At 58.2% G+C, this 15,537-nt stretch overlaps 2 protein-coding genes and 2 non-coding genes across 5 annotated transcripts; 3 read left to right on the top strand and 1 right to left on the bottom strand.

Moving 5' to 3' along the window:
- The first annotated feature begins 1,701 nt into the window (after positions 1-1,701).
- On the top strand, positions 1,702-9,294 carry P2RY11 (purinergic receptor P2Y11). 2 transcript variants are annotated; one of them, XM_033854384.2, is made up of 13 exons: positions 1,702-1,827; positions 1,916-2,086; positions 2,576-2,677; positions 2,870-2,920; positions 3,028-3,198; positions 3,868-3,944; positions 4,141-4,248; positions 4,357-4,480; positions 4,573-4,651; positions 4,771-4,900; positions 4,974-5,137; positions 5,228-5,314; positions 7,879-9,294. In XM_033854384.2, exons 1-13 carry the CDS (start codon positions 1,810-1,812, stop codon positions 8,982-8,984), a joined length of 2,388 nt encoding a protein of 795 aa, XP_033710275.1. In that variant the 5' UTR covers positions 1,702-1,809; the 3' UTR covers positions 8,985-9,294. The 2 variants fall into 2 exon arrangements, with proteins under 2 accessions (XP_033710275.1, XP_033710274.1); XM_033854383.2 differs by lacking the exons at positions 1,702-1,827; positions 1,916-2,086; positions 2,576-2,677; ... (7 more) ...; positions 4,974-5,137; positions 5,228-5,314 and adding an exon at positions 5,436-5,996.
- On the top strand, positions 2,722-2,807 carry LOC117312027 (small nucleolar RNA SNORD105). Its single transcript, XR_004526205.1, has one exon. It is a non-coding gene; the product is annotated as a small nucleolar RNA SNORD105 (small nucleolar RNA).
- Positions 3,982-4,061, top strand: LOC117312032 (small nucleolar RNA U105B). Its single transcript, XR_004526210.1, has one exon. It is a non-coding gene; the product is annotated as a small nucleolar RNA U105B (small nucleolar RNA).
- Positions 9,295-13,694, bottom strand: EIF3G (eukaryotic translation initiation factor 3 subunit G). Its single transcript, XM_033854385.2, has 11 exons — positions 13,593-13,694; positions 13,407-13,453; positions 12,823-12,906; positions 12,623-12,711; positions 12,413-12,472; positions 11,318-11,422; positions 11,039-11,228; positions 10,205-10,312; positions 9,955-10,091; positions 9,762-9,868; positions 9,295-9,411 (listed from the first exon to the last, which is right to left on the bottom strand). The coding sequence occupies exons 1-11, from the start codon at positions 13,610-13,612 to the stop codon at positions 9,396-9,398; spliced, it is 963 nt and encodes a 320-aa protein (XP_033710276.1). The 5' UTR covers positions 13,613-13,694; the 3' UTR covers positions 9,295-9,395.
- Positions 13,695-15,537: the final 1,843 nt, after the last annotated feature.

Below are 15,537 nucleotides of genomic sequence, written 5' to 3'. Positions count from 1 at the left end.
AACGAAGACCCAACGCAGCCAAAAATTAATTAATTAATTAATGATAATAATAATCTACCTGCCAATGCATGGGACTCGGGTTCGAGCCCTGGTCCAGGAAGATCCCACATGCCACGGAGCAACTAAGCCCGTGCGCCACAACTACTGAGCCTGCGCTCTAGAGCCCGCAAGCCACAGCTACTGAGCCCACGTGCCACAACTACTACAGCCCGTGCACCTAGAGCCCGTGCTCCGCAACAACGAGAAGCCACCACCATGAGAAGCCCGCGAAACGCAACAAAGAGTAGCCCCCGCTCACCGCAACTAGAGAAAGCCCACACGCAGCAACGAAGACCCAACGCAGCCAAAAATAAATTAATTAATTAAAAAAACAACAAAAACTAAAAACAAAATGCGGTCACACACGCACACACCACGACTTAAAGGAAAATACCCCGTGGGCTGAGCGTGTCTGTAAATCTGCATCAGGCATGTACACACCCAGGTACACATGGTCACACACTGGCAAGCGCAGAGACACAAACCAGGCACACGGCGAGCCCCTGATACCCGCCCACAGCCCAGCGCAAGTTTCCATTTATCTCCCACACACACTCTCACATCCTCACACAGGTCAGGTCCTGCAGGGCCGAAAACAGACAGAACAAAGTGACTCACGTAGAGCCCCCACCAGGCTAGGGTCTCCGACTTGTAAGAAGGCCTCCCCGACTAGAAGTCTCCTCCCATTTCCTACAGTCCAGAACTCGTAACCCGAGTGGCCTCCCGGGCTGAAGGAGGAAATGGTCGTCCCAGATCTGAGAGAGGCTGCCAGGCTGGGCTCCCGGCCTGGGCTGGCGCCCCCCCACCACCACCACGCTGGGCCCCCTCCAGCTTCCCCCACTGGCAGCAGAGAGAGAAGAAACCTCCTAAGTCAAGGAGAGGGGATGACAGGAGGGAGAGAGAGTCAGAGAGACAGAGAAGAAGAAACGTCTGGGAGATCGGGAGAGAGATGGGAGATGGGGATAGAGATGAGAAGAGAGAAATGGGGATAGGGACAGACAGAGAGAGGAGAAAGATGGAAACTTACAGATGACGAAGGAGACAATTTTTGGCAAGTTCAAAGCTGGGGAGAGGGAGACAGAGACAGATGGAACAGGGAGAGAGATGTTGGGGGATCTCTTCCCCCCACCCGAAGGTTCTGGGGAAGAAGCCAGAGGCCTGAGGCCAAGGCTGGGGCTTTGAGCGGAAACTGGGAGGGGGTGAATTATTCACGAAGCTACCGCCTTGCTCTGAATTTCCAGAAGGTGATGTGGAATTTCCATCCCTCAGCCCGTCCGCAGACAGGGCCCCCGCGGGGGACAGCTGGTCCTCAGGACCTGGGGCCTAAATGAGTAACTGCCAAGGTGCTATCCCCTTTTCGGGTCCCCAAGTGCCTGGCGCCAGTGCGCCAAGTACTGTGCATACATCATCTCTCTTAATTCGCGGGTCAGAGAGGAAATGATGATCATCCTCACTTTGGGATACTTTAGGAGCCTTGGAGTGGAGAACGTGTGCCTCAAAATCGCACAGCTGGTGGAAATGGCCGAGGCGGGATTCGAACCTATGGCTCATTTCGAACCGTGCCGCCCCCCCCCCCCCGGTTTCCACAGAAACAGGCACCAGGTGTCTCCATAGCAACCCCTCCGAGGTTTCCCGCGACCTGGTGCGCAAGCCCATGTGGTGACGTCATCACGCAGCGGCGCCTCACGTAGTCGCCTCGCCGGCGCCGGAAGTGAGCTGTGCGGCGCCGGAAACAGCCAGCAGAAGAGGCCTCGAGGAAGAGACGGTGGCATGGGGCAGTCGGGGCGGGTGAGGCGCGGCGACCGGGAAAGCGGGCAGCGCGGGTGGGGTCCCGGCGGTGGCTGCAGTGCTCACCTCTTGCCTCTCGCCCCCGCAGTCCCGGCACCAGAAGCGGGCGCGCGCCCAGGCGCACCTCCGCAACCTCGAGGCCTATGCCGCACAGCCGCACTCTTTCGTGTTCTCTCGGGGCCGCGCGGGTCGCAGCGTCCGACAGCTCAGCCTGGACTTGCGGCGGGTCATGGAGCCGCTCACCGCCACCCGCCTGCAGGTCTGCATCGCCCAGCCCATCTCCACCCGCTGTGGGCCCCGTCCTCTGTGGGGATGGCTCCATCCTCGAAACCGCGCGAGGCCTCAGTCTCCCTAGCTGGAGAAAGGAGCCCTTAATGGGGACCATCGTGGCTGCCTCTCAGGGCTTTGAGTGGCAGCAGCGAGGGCGAGCAGATGAACCGCGCGCAGCTTGGCTGGGTGCCTAGGACTGGTGGTTAAGAGGGGACTCAGGAATCAGCAAGGCTGGCTTCTCTCAAAAGCCTCGGTCAAGTTACTTAACCTGTCTGGGCCTCAGCTGGCTGTCGAGGGACAGAGGCGGTGCTCAGATTCAAGTCTGACTGGCTCTAGAGGTCAAGAGCATTGCACTCTTCTCTCCTCCCCTCTTCTTCCGAGGGTTAAATGCAAGAAAGGGCATAACAGCTTAAGCGTATAGGCTTTGTTCAATAAGGGGATATCAGTGATCATCCCTTTTTCTTTTTATCGTTTCCAGATTCGAAAGAAAAACTCTCTGAAAGATTGTGTGGCAGTGGCTGGGCCCCTTGGGGTCACACACTTCCTGATCTTGAGCAAAACGGAGACCAGTGTCTACTTTGTGAGTGGATGCTCTCACCCCTCACTCCCCCACCCCCTCCTCCTCCCTCAGCTCTCATGATGACCCCTTGTGCCTCTGAGCTGCCGTGATTCTGGCTTCAAAGTAAACGCTCTGAAGAGATGGGCAGAGGTTCCCATTCCCCCTGCTCCCTAGTTGGACACCTTGACCCTCACTGATCCTTTTTTTCTGTAGAAGCTGATACGCCTCCCGGGAGGCCCTACCTTAACCTTCCGGATCAACAAGGTAAGGACTAGAGGTGGTATGAGGCCTCCGAGGGGTAGGAGCTGGGTTTGGGGATTGCCCCAGCCACGTGTGCTTGGCAGTTATCCACTCGTCACCCTGTCCTGCAGTACACCTTGGTGCGTGATGTGGTTTCTTCGCTGCGACGTCACCGCATGCACGAGCAGCAGTTTGCCCACCCTCCTCTCCTGGTGCTCAACAGCTTTGGCCCCCACGGCATGCACGTGAAGCTCATGGCCACCATGTTCCAGAACCTGTTCCCCTCCATCAACGTGCACAAGGTGGGCTGGGCCAGGCAACAGTTACCACGCATGGGCCCTTGGGTTGATTGCTCAGTCTTCACCTCCTAGCATTGAGGGTGAGAACTCCGGGTTCTGAGGTCGAATCCCACTCATAGCGTTCTGTGACACTGCGCAAGAGGCTTCCTCCATGAGCTGCCGTCCCATCTGGCAGGTGGAAAACTATGCCCATAGTGCTTTATTTCCTAAATGCACGTTGAGTGCTGGTCTAAGTAGAGTAGCGTGTATTGTGGCTCCATTTTACAGAGGGGGAAACTGAGGCTGACAGAGGTGAAGTCACTAGTCTCAGGTCAGATACGAGGGAGAAGAAGGCAGGACCAGATTTTTAAATTTGTCTGGCAGCAGAGCCCCTGCTTCTAATCCGTGGCACCAGTGGATTTCAAATTAGCCTTGTTAGATGCCAGTCACCAGGAAGTCCGGTGTCGACGGCCTCAGTGGGCCTCGGACCCAGGATTTCTAGCCAACGTCCAGGTAGCCCATGGACACCAACTGCAGCCCCACCCATCCCTGCAGTGCTCTCAGCACTCTGTGCCCTTTTACTGTGAGGTTTCAGGAGTGCAGCCATAGCCGGGGCTTGGCACGGGCTCCAGCACACAGTGGGGCCTGGGTGCAGCTCACGTGGCGCCATGCCTTCTCTTCTCTCCCTTCCAGGTGAACCTGAACACCATCAAGCGCTGCCTTCTCATCAACTACAACCCTGACTCCCAGGAGCTGGATTTCCGCCATTAGTGAGTCTGGGGTGGGGTGGGGTGGCGGGTGTGGCCCCGCTCTGCAGCTGATGACAGCACGGCTGCTGAGCCTCTGTGATTGCGTAGTTTCAAAGTATACGCTCCGATGGACCATGGAAAGGGTGTGTGGGGGGTGGAGCTGCCCCGCGACCCCATGGCTCCTGACCCTCGTTCTCCCTCGCTCTGACCCCTGCAGTAGCATCAGAGTTGTCCCTGTGGGTGCAAGTCGTGGGATGAAGAAACTGCTTCAGGAGAAGTTCCCCAACATGAGTCGCTTGCAGGACGTCAGTGAGCTGCTGGCCACGTGAGGAGGGCTCAGGGTGGGGGCAGGGGGCCACCGCACGCCAGCGGGCCCCAGAGCTGTCCCAGGAGCCCGGGATCCCCTGCTGAGCCCCGTGTGTGCCCCACACAGGGGCGCAGGGCTGTCCGAGAGTGAAGCGGAGCCGGACGGCGAGCACAACATCACGGTGCTGCCCCAGGCCGTGGCAGGGCGCGGCAACATGCCAGCCCAGCAGAGCGCAGTGCGGCTCACCGAGGTGAGGCCCCGCCCAGGCAGGCCCGGTGGCTTCCCCCAGTCTCAAGGAGGGACTGACACACACTCCCCCAACCCCCTCCCCCGTTCCTCCAGATCGGGCCTCGGATGACACTGCAGCTCATCAAGATCCAGGAGGGTGTAGGAGAAGGGAACGTGCTGTTCCACAGTTTTGGTGAGGACGGGGCTGGAGGGGCACCGGGGTCTGAGGCCTGATAGAAGGTGGGTCTCAAGGTACTGGGGGGCTCACCTGGATCTTGGTGAAGGCCTCAGTGGCTGTCTCTTCCCATTTAGTGCACAGAACAGAGGAGGAACTGCAGGCCACCCTGGCAGCCAAGGAGGAGAAGCTACGGCTCAAGGCCCAGAGGCAGGACCAGCAGGCCCAGAACGTTCAGCGCAAGCGAGAGCAGCGAGAGGCCCACAGGTGTGTGGTCGCCAGGCGGATGAGGCGGGGTCCTGGGCGCAGGCTGCCACGTTGACCAGTGTTCCTCCTCCAGGAAGAAGAGCCTGGCGGGCATGAAGCGGGCACAGGCAGAGGCTGATGGGGACAGCGATGCAGAGGACCCCGGGGCCCCTGCAGAGGCAGAGGGGGTCAGCCAGCAAGAGGAAGAGGATGAGGCCGAGTATTTCCGCCAGGCTGTGGGCGAGGAGCCTGATGAGGGTGTGTGGCAGGCAGGGGTCAGTGTAGCTGGGCACCATGGGCTTGTCTGTCCCTGTGCACTGGTGGCCCTGACACAGTCTCTTCCCACAGACATGTTCCCAAAGGCAGCCAAGTGGAGGCGGCCTGCCGGGCCCCCAGGCAAGAAGCGACGGGTAAAGGAACGGAAGCCTGACCGAGGCAGTGACCGGAGGCCTCCAAAGGCCAAGGGCAGACACCCGGGGGCCCAGGCCAAGTTGGGACCCAGAGGGGCTGCCCGGGACCACAGGCGAGGCCGACCGTGGCCACCTAAGAGAGTAGCCTGAGGCCAAGCCTGGGTGGCAGGTGGAATGCCCCAGATTGGGGCCTGAGACATGCTGCCCTGGGCTCCCCATCTCCTGGGCCTCCAGGTGCAGCCCTCGGTTTCCTTTCATAAAGGAGAACTGTTTTCCTAACCTCCCCCTCTAATAAACTGATTTCTCATGAGTCTTAGTCTGTGCTTGAAATGGGGGGCCTGGTTTCTGCCCGAAGCCTGGGCCCATTTCCCCGACCCTGGGCAGTGGAGGTGCAGGGCCTTGTTTCGGGTGACGGGCAGATTTGACCCTGCTTTGGTGCCTTGGCATCCTGGCCCCTCCCCCAGCCTAGCAAAGGCCCCCACAAGCAGATGGGCCAGCTCTGGAGGATTGGGTGTCATGAGGAAGGAAACCGGGGGTGGAAGTGACGCGTGTGCCCAGACCAGCTCTGCAGGCTGAAGAAGGTGCTGCTGGGAAGGGGAAGGGCCAGCAGCGCTGCTAGTAGCTCAGCAAAGGACCGTGTGCAGCACAGCACACTGGGCTGCAGACCCAGAGGCAGGCCATGCGGGCCACGGCCACCACCACCTCAGGTGAGGAGCCAGCACTGCTGTGAGCCAGGCACACATCCAGGGCCATGGGGGTGGAGGCGGCCGGCTCCTGGAGGGCAGAGGGGAGAAGGGGTTTAGAATCACGTCTGGACCGACTTCCTCCCAGGGCAGAGGGATGGGATAGGAAGGCAGAAGTGAGAGGGGTAGCCGACCGGGTCAGGGAAGGGGTACATGCACCTCGCACAGAGCTCCTGGCCAGCCTGCTGGACCAACTGGGAACAGGCCAATTCTCAGGTTGGAAAGTTGAGGCTGAGTGGGGTGTGTAAAGGGTCAACTGCAGAGCTCAGCTTCCCCCCGCACTGCTCAGTCCCAGGTGCTGTTCTGGGCACTGGGAAGCCAGTAGCAGGGCACTGCCTCACCCTCAGGAGGGAACATTCTGGGGATTTTTCTTACAGTGATCAGATGGAGTGACAAGCTGTGGCAAAAATATAAGCAGGGTAGGGGACCAAGGGTGCAGTCACAACGTTAGAGTGATCTCAGGTCCTCTCTCAGGACCAGACCAGGAGGAGGTGAGTGGGACAGCCTTAAGGATGCCTGTTGCCTGTGACTCAGCCGGTGCAAAGGCCCTGAGGCAGGCTGTGACTTGAGGAACAGCCAGGACACTGCGGTCCCAGGGAGCTGGGAGTGGGAAATGAGAGCCCTGGTGGGGTGGGAGGGATAGCTCCTGCAGGGCCTTGTGCGAAAAGGTGAGCGCTGGCTTTTCTTCCATGTGAGGAGGAAGCCGGGGAGGGCTGGGAGGATAGGGATGTGACCTGTCTCAGGTGCCCTTTGGAGGATGTGAGAGAACAGATGGGTGAGGGCCAGAGCAGGGAGACCCGAGTGCAGCCAACAGGTAGATGGTGGGGGCTGGACTTGGGTGACACTAGGGGGTGACGACTGTCAGATCGGACTGGGAGTTGTGTAGTGGGGTGGGATACTCACCTGGGCTCCCTCTCCTCCACCCCAGGCCCCGATGGCTCTGGGTGGTCACTGCCGGGTTACATGCGTCCCTGGTTCTTTTCCTTTACTTTTATTATTATTTATTTATTTGGCTGCATTGGGTCTTCATTGCTGCGCGCAGGCTTTCTCTAGTTGCGGCGAGTGGGGGCCACTCTTCGTTGTGGTGGGCGGGCTTCTCATTGTGGTGGCTTCTCTTGTTGCAGAGCACCAGCTCTAGGCGCACAGGCTTCAGTAGCTGTGGCTTGCGGGCTCTAGAGCGCAGGCTCAGTAGTTGTGGTGCACAGGCTTAGTTGCTCAGTGGCATGTGGGATCTCCCCGGACCAGGGCTCGAACCTGTGTCCCCTGCATTGGCAGGTGGATTCTTTTATTTATTTATTTATTTATTTATTTATTTGCGGTACGCGGGCCTCTCACTGCTGTGGCCTCTCCCGTTGCGGAGCACAGGCTCCGGACGCGCAGGCTCAGCAGCCACGGCTCACGGACCCAGCCGCTCCGCGGCATGTGGGATCCTCCCGGACCGGGGCACGAACCCACGTCCCCTGCATCGGCAGGCGGACTCCCAACCGCTGCGCCACCAGGGAAGCCCCGGCAGGTGGATTCTTAACCACTGCGCCACCGGGGAAGCCTGCGTCCCTGCTTCTTGCTCCAACTGGTTCTTGATGGTGCGGGACACAGAGAGAGGCTGAATGAAGGACTCTGTGCTTCTAACCGCTCTGGGCCTCTGGGCCTCTTCGTACAGATTCCCTCTGTACGAAGGAGCTGTGGTTGGCCCCCCGCTCCTGGGTGTGGAAAAGTACTCAGCGGAGTATGCCCCGCAAAGGGCTCCTGGCGCACAGCCGGTATGGGTGTCACAGTGTTTCCGACTCTGAAGGCGGCGGGAGCCATGGTCAGAGACAGGCTGATGCAGCAACGCTCTCTGCCCCAGGTCCCACACACTGCCCAGCCAACTTCTCAGCGGCTGCTGACCACATCCTCAGCGGTTTCCAGGAAGACTTTCTGTGGCCCATGCTGGTGGCTGTGTTTCTGGTGGCCTTGGCTGGCAACAGCCTGGCCCTGTACCGCTTCTGCACCCAGGACCATCGCCCTTGGCACCCAGCCGTGATCTTCTCAGCCCAGCTGGCAGTCAGCGACCTGCTCTATGCCCTGACGCTGCCCCCGCTGGCCGCCTACTTCTACCCACCCAAACACTGGAGCTACGGGGAGACTGCCTGCCGCCTGGAGCGCTTCCTCTTCACCTGCAACCTGCTGGGCAGCGTCATCTTCATCACCTGCATCAGCCTCAACCGCTACCTGGGCATTGTCCACCCCTTCTTCACCCACAGCCAACTGCGGCCCAAGCACGCCTGGGCTATCAGTGCTGCTGGCTGGGCACTGGCAGCCCTGCTGGCCGCACCCATGCTCAGCTTCTCCCACCTGAGTGGGCCACAGCAGGAAGGCAAGTGCACTGTGGACAGGCCCCTTGCCTGCATCAAGTGCCTGGGGACAGCAGATGACAAGCAGCTTGAGGCCTACAGGGTCTACAGCCTGGCGCTCGTGGCTCTGGGCTGCGGCCTGCCGCTGCTGCTCAGCCTGGTGGCCTACGGCGCCCTCGGGCAGGCCGTGCTGCAGAGCCACGGCATGACAGCGGCCAACAAGCTGCACGTGATGATGCTGGTGGCCGGTGGCATTGCCCTCTACGCTAGTTCCTATGTGCCCTACTACGTCACAGGGGTGCTCAACGTGTATGCCCGGCAGCGCTGGAGAGCCCTCTGCCCAGGCTTTGCAAGTGCGGCCCAGGCTAAGGCGGCACTGAGCTGGAGGACGTACGTGGCCCATCAGGTAACACGGGGCCTCGTTCCCCTGGCCATCTGCGTACACCCGCTGCTCTACATGGCTGTGGTGCCCAGCCTGGACTGCTGCTGCCGACGCTGCCCTGGCTGCGGGCAGGGGCAGGCCCCAGAGAACATGGAGTGCTCCGGCCAAGCCCTGCCTCTCAATGTCACAGCCACCCCCAAAACCTCGGGGCCCCAGTCCCCTGAGTTGAGTCCGTGACCTGGCCCATCTTCAGCCCCCTCCTCATCACGAGACACCGGGACCCAGCAGCAGAATGGAGGCTGAGAGCACAGCAGGCCCCTGGCTCTGATCCCCCAAGAGGCCCTGAGTCAAAACTTCCTCCCCAAGGAAAGGCCTGCAGTGGGACCAGGGAGCGCCCAAGCCAGAGCAGCAGGAATCGCCACCCGCAGCAGTAACCCCGGGCAGGGCCAGGGAGCAAACCCACAACAGAGGGGGAAGGCGGGGAGGAGGCCTGGCCCCGCCCACCACAGTGTGAGTGACATCTGCGAATAAATGGAACAGCACAGGGTGGTGGAGATCTTTTATTGCCCTCGGAGCCCCCTGCTTCCGGAGGCTGCCCTCTGCCACTGAAGGGTCCCGGGGGCTGGGGGCCGAGCAGCAGCAGCCGGCTTAGTTGGTTGACGGCCTAGAGAGAGAAACACGAGGTGGCTGAGGATGGGAAGTATGGGGGCTTCCGACCCCTAAGGGAATCCCAAGAGCACACCCTACACCCACACCACAGGGAACTCAACGGGGATGAGGGGGACAGGGCAGGACGAGACCGGATGGCAGCGCAGAGCACACGACGAGCCAGACCGGCGGGAAGGCCCCGCCGCGCATGGGCCGTGCGCCCCTCCGTAAGAGGAGAAGGACAGTAAATGACCTGCGCCCCAGGACAGCCTTTGTGGCTGTTAACCTGGCCTGGGGCCTGCAGTCAGCCTGAGCGTCTGTGGGCCGTGACACCGTGGGGGGGGCGGGGGAAGGCAGGGGTCTCACTTGGCCCACTCGACGTTGAGGATGAGGTGGTCGTAGCCGAAGCCGGACACCCCGGCAATGGCGCGAGCGGCGTCCTCGCGGCGGTGGAAGCTGATGAAGGCAAAGCCCTGGGGGAGGGGGTGGGGTCAGGGACGCTCAAGGCACAACTGGGACCTATGGAGGACCCCTCCCCGCCCCCTGGCCGCCAGCCCACCTTGGACTGGCCGGTGGTCTTGTCCTTTGCCAGGTAGATGCGGGAGATGGAGCCGAAGGGCCGGAAGAGCTCCTGCAGGTCGGTCTCACGAGTGTCCTCGGACAGGTTGGTGACGCGGATGGTGGCATTGTCGTCGGCTGGGCAGGCAAGGAGAGGCATCTGTAAGGGGCCGGCCCCACCCGCGGGATAATCACAGGGTGCAGGGAGGTGCCCGCCCGCCGGCCCAGTGCCAGGGTGCTCGCCACCTCACCTCTGCGGTTGGGCTGCATGGATTCCCCGCGGCGGCTGGCTCCATCCCGCAGGCTCGGAGGCACATACTTCCCTGTCTTGTTCTGAGTGGCCGGCACAGGCTCCAGCTCTGGAGACCAAAAGCAAGGCCCAGTCAGGCCTCCCCGGCACAGACCTGCCCCAGGATGCTGGCGGCTCCAGCCACGGCCCCGCCCAAGCACCATCTGTCAAACCACAGGTGATCGGTTGATTCCTTCAAAGCCTCGTGGTCACGACTTAAAGGTCATATGCAGGAAGCTGACACCACCTCAACGCCCTGCCGGCGGCACAGGAAGAGCAAGAGAACCCACAGGGGTTGACAGCAATGTCCAGCCTCACAACACATGGGAAGACAGGTACACAGGGTTAAGGACAGCCCCCAGGTGCCTGCCCCTGGGCAGGTGACAAGTGGCTGCTCACCTGGGTGAGTCTCCTCCTTGGTGTGGGCGTGCAAACACAGTGCACTCAAGTCAGGAAACCCACAGACACATCCGGGGAACAACCGTCTCCCCACCACTCACGGTGTATGTAGTCACACACGCGGCCGTGCCCACGAGCGGCTCTCACGGCCCCCAGTGAGGAGAGTCAGGTGACATCACCAGCAGTCAGAGCACCCACCTGCCAGTCTCTCTCACACAGACGAACGTGGCCTGTGGTCACAGCCTTGCAGTGCGGACACTGTTGTGTGGGAGACGACAGCCCCAGCAGTGGCGGTCCCGTTCAGACACCAGGTGACGACCCACGACTCTCCCAGAGGCGCACACAATCCCTGTCCTCCACCCCACAGCCTGCCAGCCGCATCCCCGGGCCCTGGCACCTCCGGGCAGCTTCTCCTTCTCGCCAGTGGACAGGCCCAGCTGCTCGGCCAGCTCCTTCTGCATGGGCCCCAGTGTGTCCTTGTAGGGGCAGCGGGTGGTCCAGTGGTCGCCCTTGCAGATGCGGCAGGACACAATCTTCTGGCCCTTGAGCTTGTTCATCGGGTCCTCCTCTTCCTGGCAGTTCAGATCCTGGTGGGGCAGGTCAGAGCAGCTCAGACTGGGCTGGCACAACCCCGACACCACCACCACCCTGGCCACCAGCCTCTTGGCCCACTTACCTCTTTGCTGGTGATGAATGTCATGGATACATCATCACTGACAGTGGTGGTGGCCACATTGGGCCCTGGTGGGTCAAACTCTGAGTTCCCAAACTTCTTCCAGTTCTGAGCTCAGGGCGGGATAGGGGACAGGTTAAGGCAAGGACAAATGCGACCCCCTCCACTGGCACCCTAGACTTACAAGCGCCACCTCCAGGGTGTCTGGGCCTTGAACCCCACTCAACACCCTCCCCAAATGCTCCTCAAAGCAGTGGTGATGACAGTTCCTGTTCCCTGAGTGCCTGCCAGGCCCTAGCTTCACACCAGCTCCAGGAGGCAAGGGCAGCTCTCAGCCCCATGTTCCAGATGAGAGAACTGAGGCTCAGGGGGGAAACAGCTCCACAGCCAACAGCTCCTGGTGGGGGCCGTGCAGGTAGCGGACCAGCCCCCACCATGGAGTGATGCGCAGGGGTGTGCAGGGTCACCCAGACTTCCAGGGGCCTTGAGCTAATTAAACAACCTGAACCTCAACTTCCTCCCCTATAAAAAAAAGGGACCACAATGCTCCCCACACCTCCCAGGAATGCTACGGGGACTGAATGAGAAAATACTTCCTGCAAAGCACCTGGGTCTAACACAGAGAAAGCACGCCGGGAATTGTGCCACATGTATTTATTGCTACCACTTCTTCTGCTGTGACAGCCACCTGAGGGGAAGGCTTGGCTCTGTTCCTCCTGGTAGACAACCCAAGAGGAGTAAGAATCAAGCCCACCCACTGCTGCACCTGCTGGACTTTTCAGGGCCCCCCACAGACTACAAACAGGCCTCAGTTCTGCTCCAGTAAAACAAGTGCAAACAGTTAAACCCCACTTCTAAAAATAAAGGTACCAGGGAAAAGGATTCCTATTTTTCTCTGAGTCAGCCCTGGAGGCGCCCCCAAGACAGGGGAAGAAGGGTCTTACCTTCCTCCCCCTTCTTTTTTTTTTTTATTCTTTTCTATTTTTGGCCACACTACGCGGCATGTGGGCTCTTAGTTCCCCGACCGGGGATTGAAGCCATGTGTCCTGCAGTGGACGCGCAGAGCCCTAACCACTGGACTGCCAGGGAAGTCCTTACCTTCCTTCTTGCCACAGCCTTTGAAGCCTTCCGGGTCTCAATTCTGAAGGTGCGAACAATCTGTAGACAGAAGGGGAGACGTGTGGGCTTCCAGCTCCTCAAGGTTCCTGGGGCCAGGGGATCTTCCTCATCAATGCACCCAACACACATCATTCTCTCCTTGTCCAAGTGCCCCCAAGCAAAGGGCACCCACCTCTTCCCCAGCCTCACCTTGAACTTCTTGCCATCCTCATCTATCTTGTACTCAGTCAGTGTCTTGATGTTTCCATTGATGACCTCCTTGGGAGACGGCAGTGGAGCTGGGAGAGGGGAAGACACAAGAGGAACTGAGCCCTGGGGAACGGGGACCAGGCAGGAAGGCGGCTGGGGAGAAGAGGCAGCCCAGGGACGGAGAGGAGTCTGTCACTCACCTCCCGGCAATAGTTCAGGCTCTGGGCTGGTATCCCCGGTGGCCAGAGGGATCCCCTTGAGGAGCTCGCTGGTGACACATTTGTCTGTGAAAGGGAGTGTAGGGAACAGGGATTAGATAGAGAGGCAAGAGCTCCCAAACCGAAATGGAGGGAACTTTGGGATGATGTCCGCACCAAGAGTTGAGAAAGGCGGGACCGAGGGCAGACGACTGGCCAGGAAGTGTCCTGGGATAGCCGTCTGGGGACACGAAGCTGGCTGTAGCAACTTCCAGCAATGGCAAGCATAGGGGATCCCTGGCACCCGGGCGCTAGTACAAAGGCAGGAGGGAGGCTGTTACAACTTCCTCCCCGGAGAAGGGGAGCAGCTGTGCTGGGATCAAGGATTTGGGCGGTGGCATGGGAGGAAGAGGTGAACGTCCGGAATTGGAGATAGGCTGGCCCGGATAAGGATGGCGCGGGGCAGGGGCTGGCCGTGAGGGGAGATGCAGGGTCAGACGGCGGTGCCAGGGTGGGGGATTGGAACAGGCAGCAGTGACGGCCTGGAGGGCTGGCTGTGGTGATCGGGGGCGACAGGGCAGACTCACCGTCCTCTCCCTCCTCTTCCACCTGATCGGCCCAACTGGGCTTCGAACTGCGGGGACAAGTTGGCCAGGAGGAGGGCTGGATGAGGCGCGGCCCGGCTCCCGCGGCCTCGGCGCATCCAGATTCTATAATACCCCCTAGAACGCCCAGTCCGCCTCCCAAGCCTCCCTCCATGACCCCAGACTCACTCAAAGTCTCCGGTCGGCATTGGGACACCTTCTCCACGCAGCCCAAGCCTGGGCCAAAGACCGGAAGTGGGAGGAGCACGAGACTTCCGATTCCGCTGCCTAGAGCAGCCCAACCGCTGTGCCCCACAGCGCCACCGTACGGACGGAGGTAGAGGCGCCGGCTGTGTGAGAGGTTGGGAGCTGGTACCTTGCTAGGTAGCTAAATAGAAGCGTATCTCATTTACGTTTTTTAAAAAATTAAAAATTAATAATAACAACAAAGCTCAGTTATTGAGCTTTCACTGTTTGCAGGAACCGTGGGGAGAAATTATTATTTCCATTTTGCAGCTGAAGAAACCAAGGCTCGTCTTCCTTGTCTGGAAAGAGATTTTCTGATGCAAATGATCAAGATGTCGTGGCTCCCTCAACCATTCTTCCTCCTTTAGTAACTTTTTTTTTTTTCAGCTGCGCCACGGGGCTTACAGGATCTTAGTTCCCCAATCAGGGATCAACCCCGGTCCCCTGAAGTGGAAGCGCAGAGTCCTAACCACTGGACCACCAGGGAATTCACAGTAACATTCTTGGCTCCCTGGAATGATCTTTTCCATTTACTTGTTTACTGTCCAGCTCTCCCTCTAGAGCATGCATTCTCAATGGGAGTGATATGGCTCCCAAGAGGGCCAAAACTAATTCTTGGGTGGCGAAAACAAAACAAAACAGAACAAAAAAACCTTAGACATGACAATGGCTTGTGGCCCTCCAAAGCCAACCCTCCCTGACAAAATCTTATTCCTAAACATTTAATTTCTGTTGTTAGGGAGAAATTAAATGTAATTAGATTAAAACTGATTTAAATTAAAGATAATTCTATTTTTCTCCTATAGAGAGGCAATAATGAAAAAAATAGTAAAAACTGCTGTAGACTGCTGCAGAAAGCAGACATCTGCCTGTTTCATTCATCTCTGGGTCCCCAGCACCCACAGGGTATCTGAACTTAGTGCTCAATTAATGGGCATTTGGGATGGGGGAGGAACCATATTATAAAGGACTTTTTAAACTAGACTAAAGAGCATAGGCTCTTTATCCTGCAGGCTGCGGGGTGTGGGTGAGGTCTCTGACACGTTTTGAGTGGTGACCCAATGTGACCAGATTTTCTTGTGAGAAAGGTTATTCTGGAAGCCTGTAGAGGATAGAGTGGAAAGGAATAAATTAGCAGGAGTCCAGGAAGGAGGCTGGGAAAGTAAGTAAATAAAGAGGATGGTTGGGAATTCCCTGGCATGCAGTAGTTAGGACTTCAAGCTTCCATTGCAGAGGTCACAGGTTCGATCCCTAGTTAGAGAACTAAGATCCTGCAAGCCATGCAGCACCACAAAAAAAAAAAAAAAAAGACAGAAAGAAAGAGAGTGTCCACACAGAAGAAACTATTATAAAGTTTGTACAGAGAACCTATAAACATTTGTGCAAACTCACTCAAGTTTACTCCAAGGAATGCAAAATCCAAACAATGTAGCAGATGGGCAAAACTGTAAAAGATGTATCTTACCCAATGGTAGCAAAGATGTAGAGAAAAAGACACTCCGACACTTTGTTATTCCGTGAAATTATGCAAATTCTTTGGATGGAATATTGACAACATCTGCTAAAACTTAAATGCACATATGTATTTTCCTTTGAACTAGCTAATAACTCAACCTGTGACAAAAACTTGTAAATGTATGCAAAGATGTGAGAATAAGCTATCCGGGCAGTATTGTTTATGATAACAAAAACTAGCAACGCCTATCTGTCCGTTCATGGGGCTGTTTAAATAGATTAAGACATGCTATGCTGTAATCTATTAACTGCTATGCAGTCTTTAAGGAAGTAGATCCCTTTGTGGTCATGTTAAAAAATATATCTGAGGGACTTCCCTGGTGGTCAGACGGTTAAGACTCCACGCTTCCAATGCGGGGCACACACGTTCGAT

This window comes from Tursiops truncatus, chromosome 3 (genome assembly GCF_011762595.2).
Source record: "Tursiops truncatus isolate mTurTru1 chromosome 3, mTurTru1.mat.Y, whole genome shotgun sequence".
Lineage (NCBI taxonomy): Eukaryota > Metazoa > Chordata > Mammalia > Artiodactyla > Delphinidae > Tursiops > Tursiops truncatus.
Note: the sequence above shows the minus strand (reverse complement) of the source record. Positions and strands in the feature narration are given on the sequence as shown.

Coding starts and splice junctions, on each gene's coding strand:
- P2RY11 (XM_033854384.2), top strand. Junction 3,945..4,140: donor GAGCTGGATTTCCGCCATTA/GTGAGTCTGGGG, acceptor TGACCCCTGCAG/TAGCATCAGAGTTGTCCCTG. Junction 4,481..4,572: donor GCGCAGTGCGGCTCACCGAG/GTGAGGCCCCGC, acceptor CCGTTCCTCCAG/ATCGGGCCTCGGATGACACT.
- EIF3G (XM_033854385.2), bottom strand. CDS start 13,612: ATGCCGACCGGAGACTTTGA. Junction 11,229..11,317: donor CATTCATCACCAGCAAAGAG/GTAAGTGGGCCA, acceptor CTGCCCCACCAG/GATCTGAACTGCCAGGAAGA. Junction 10,313..11,038: donor GAAGGAGAAGCTGCCCGGAG/GTGCCAGGGCCC, acceptor TTTGGTCTCCAG/AGCTGGAGCCTGTGCCGGCC.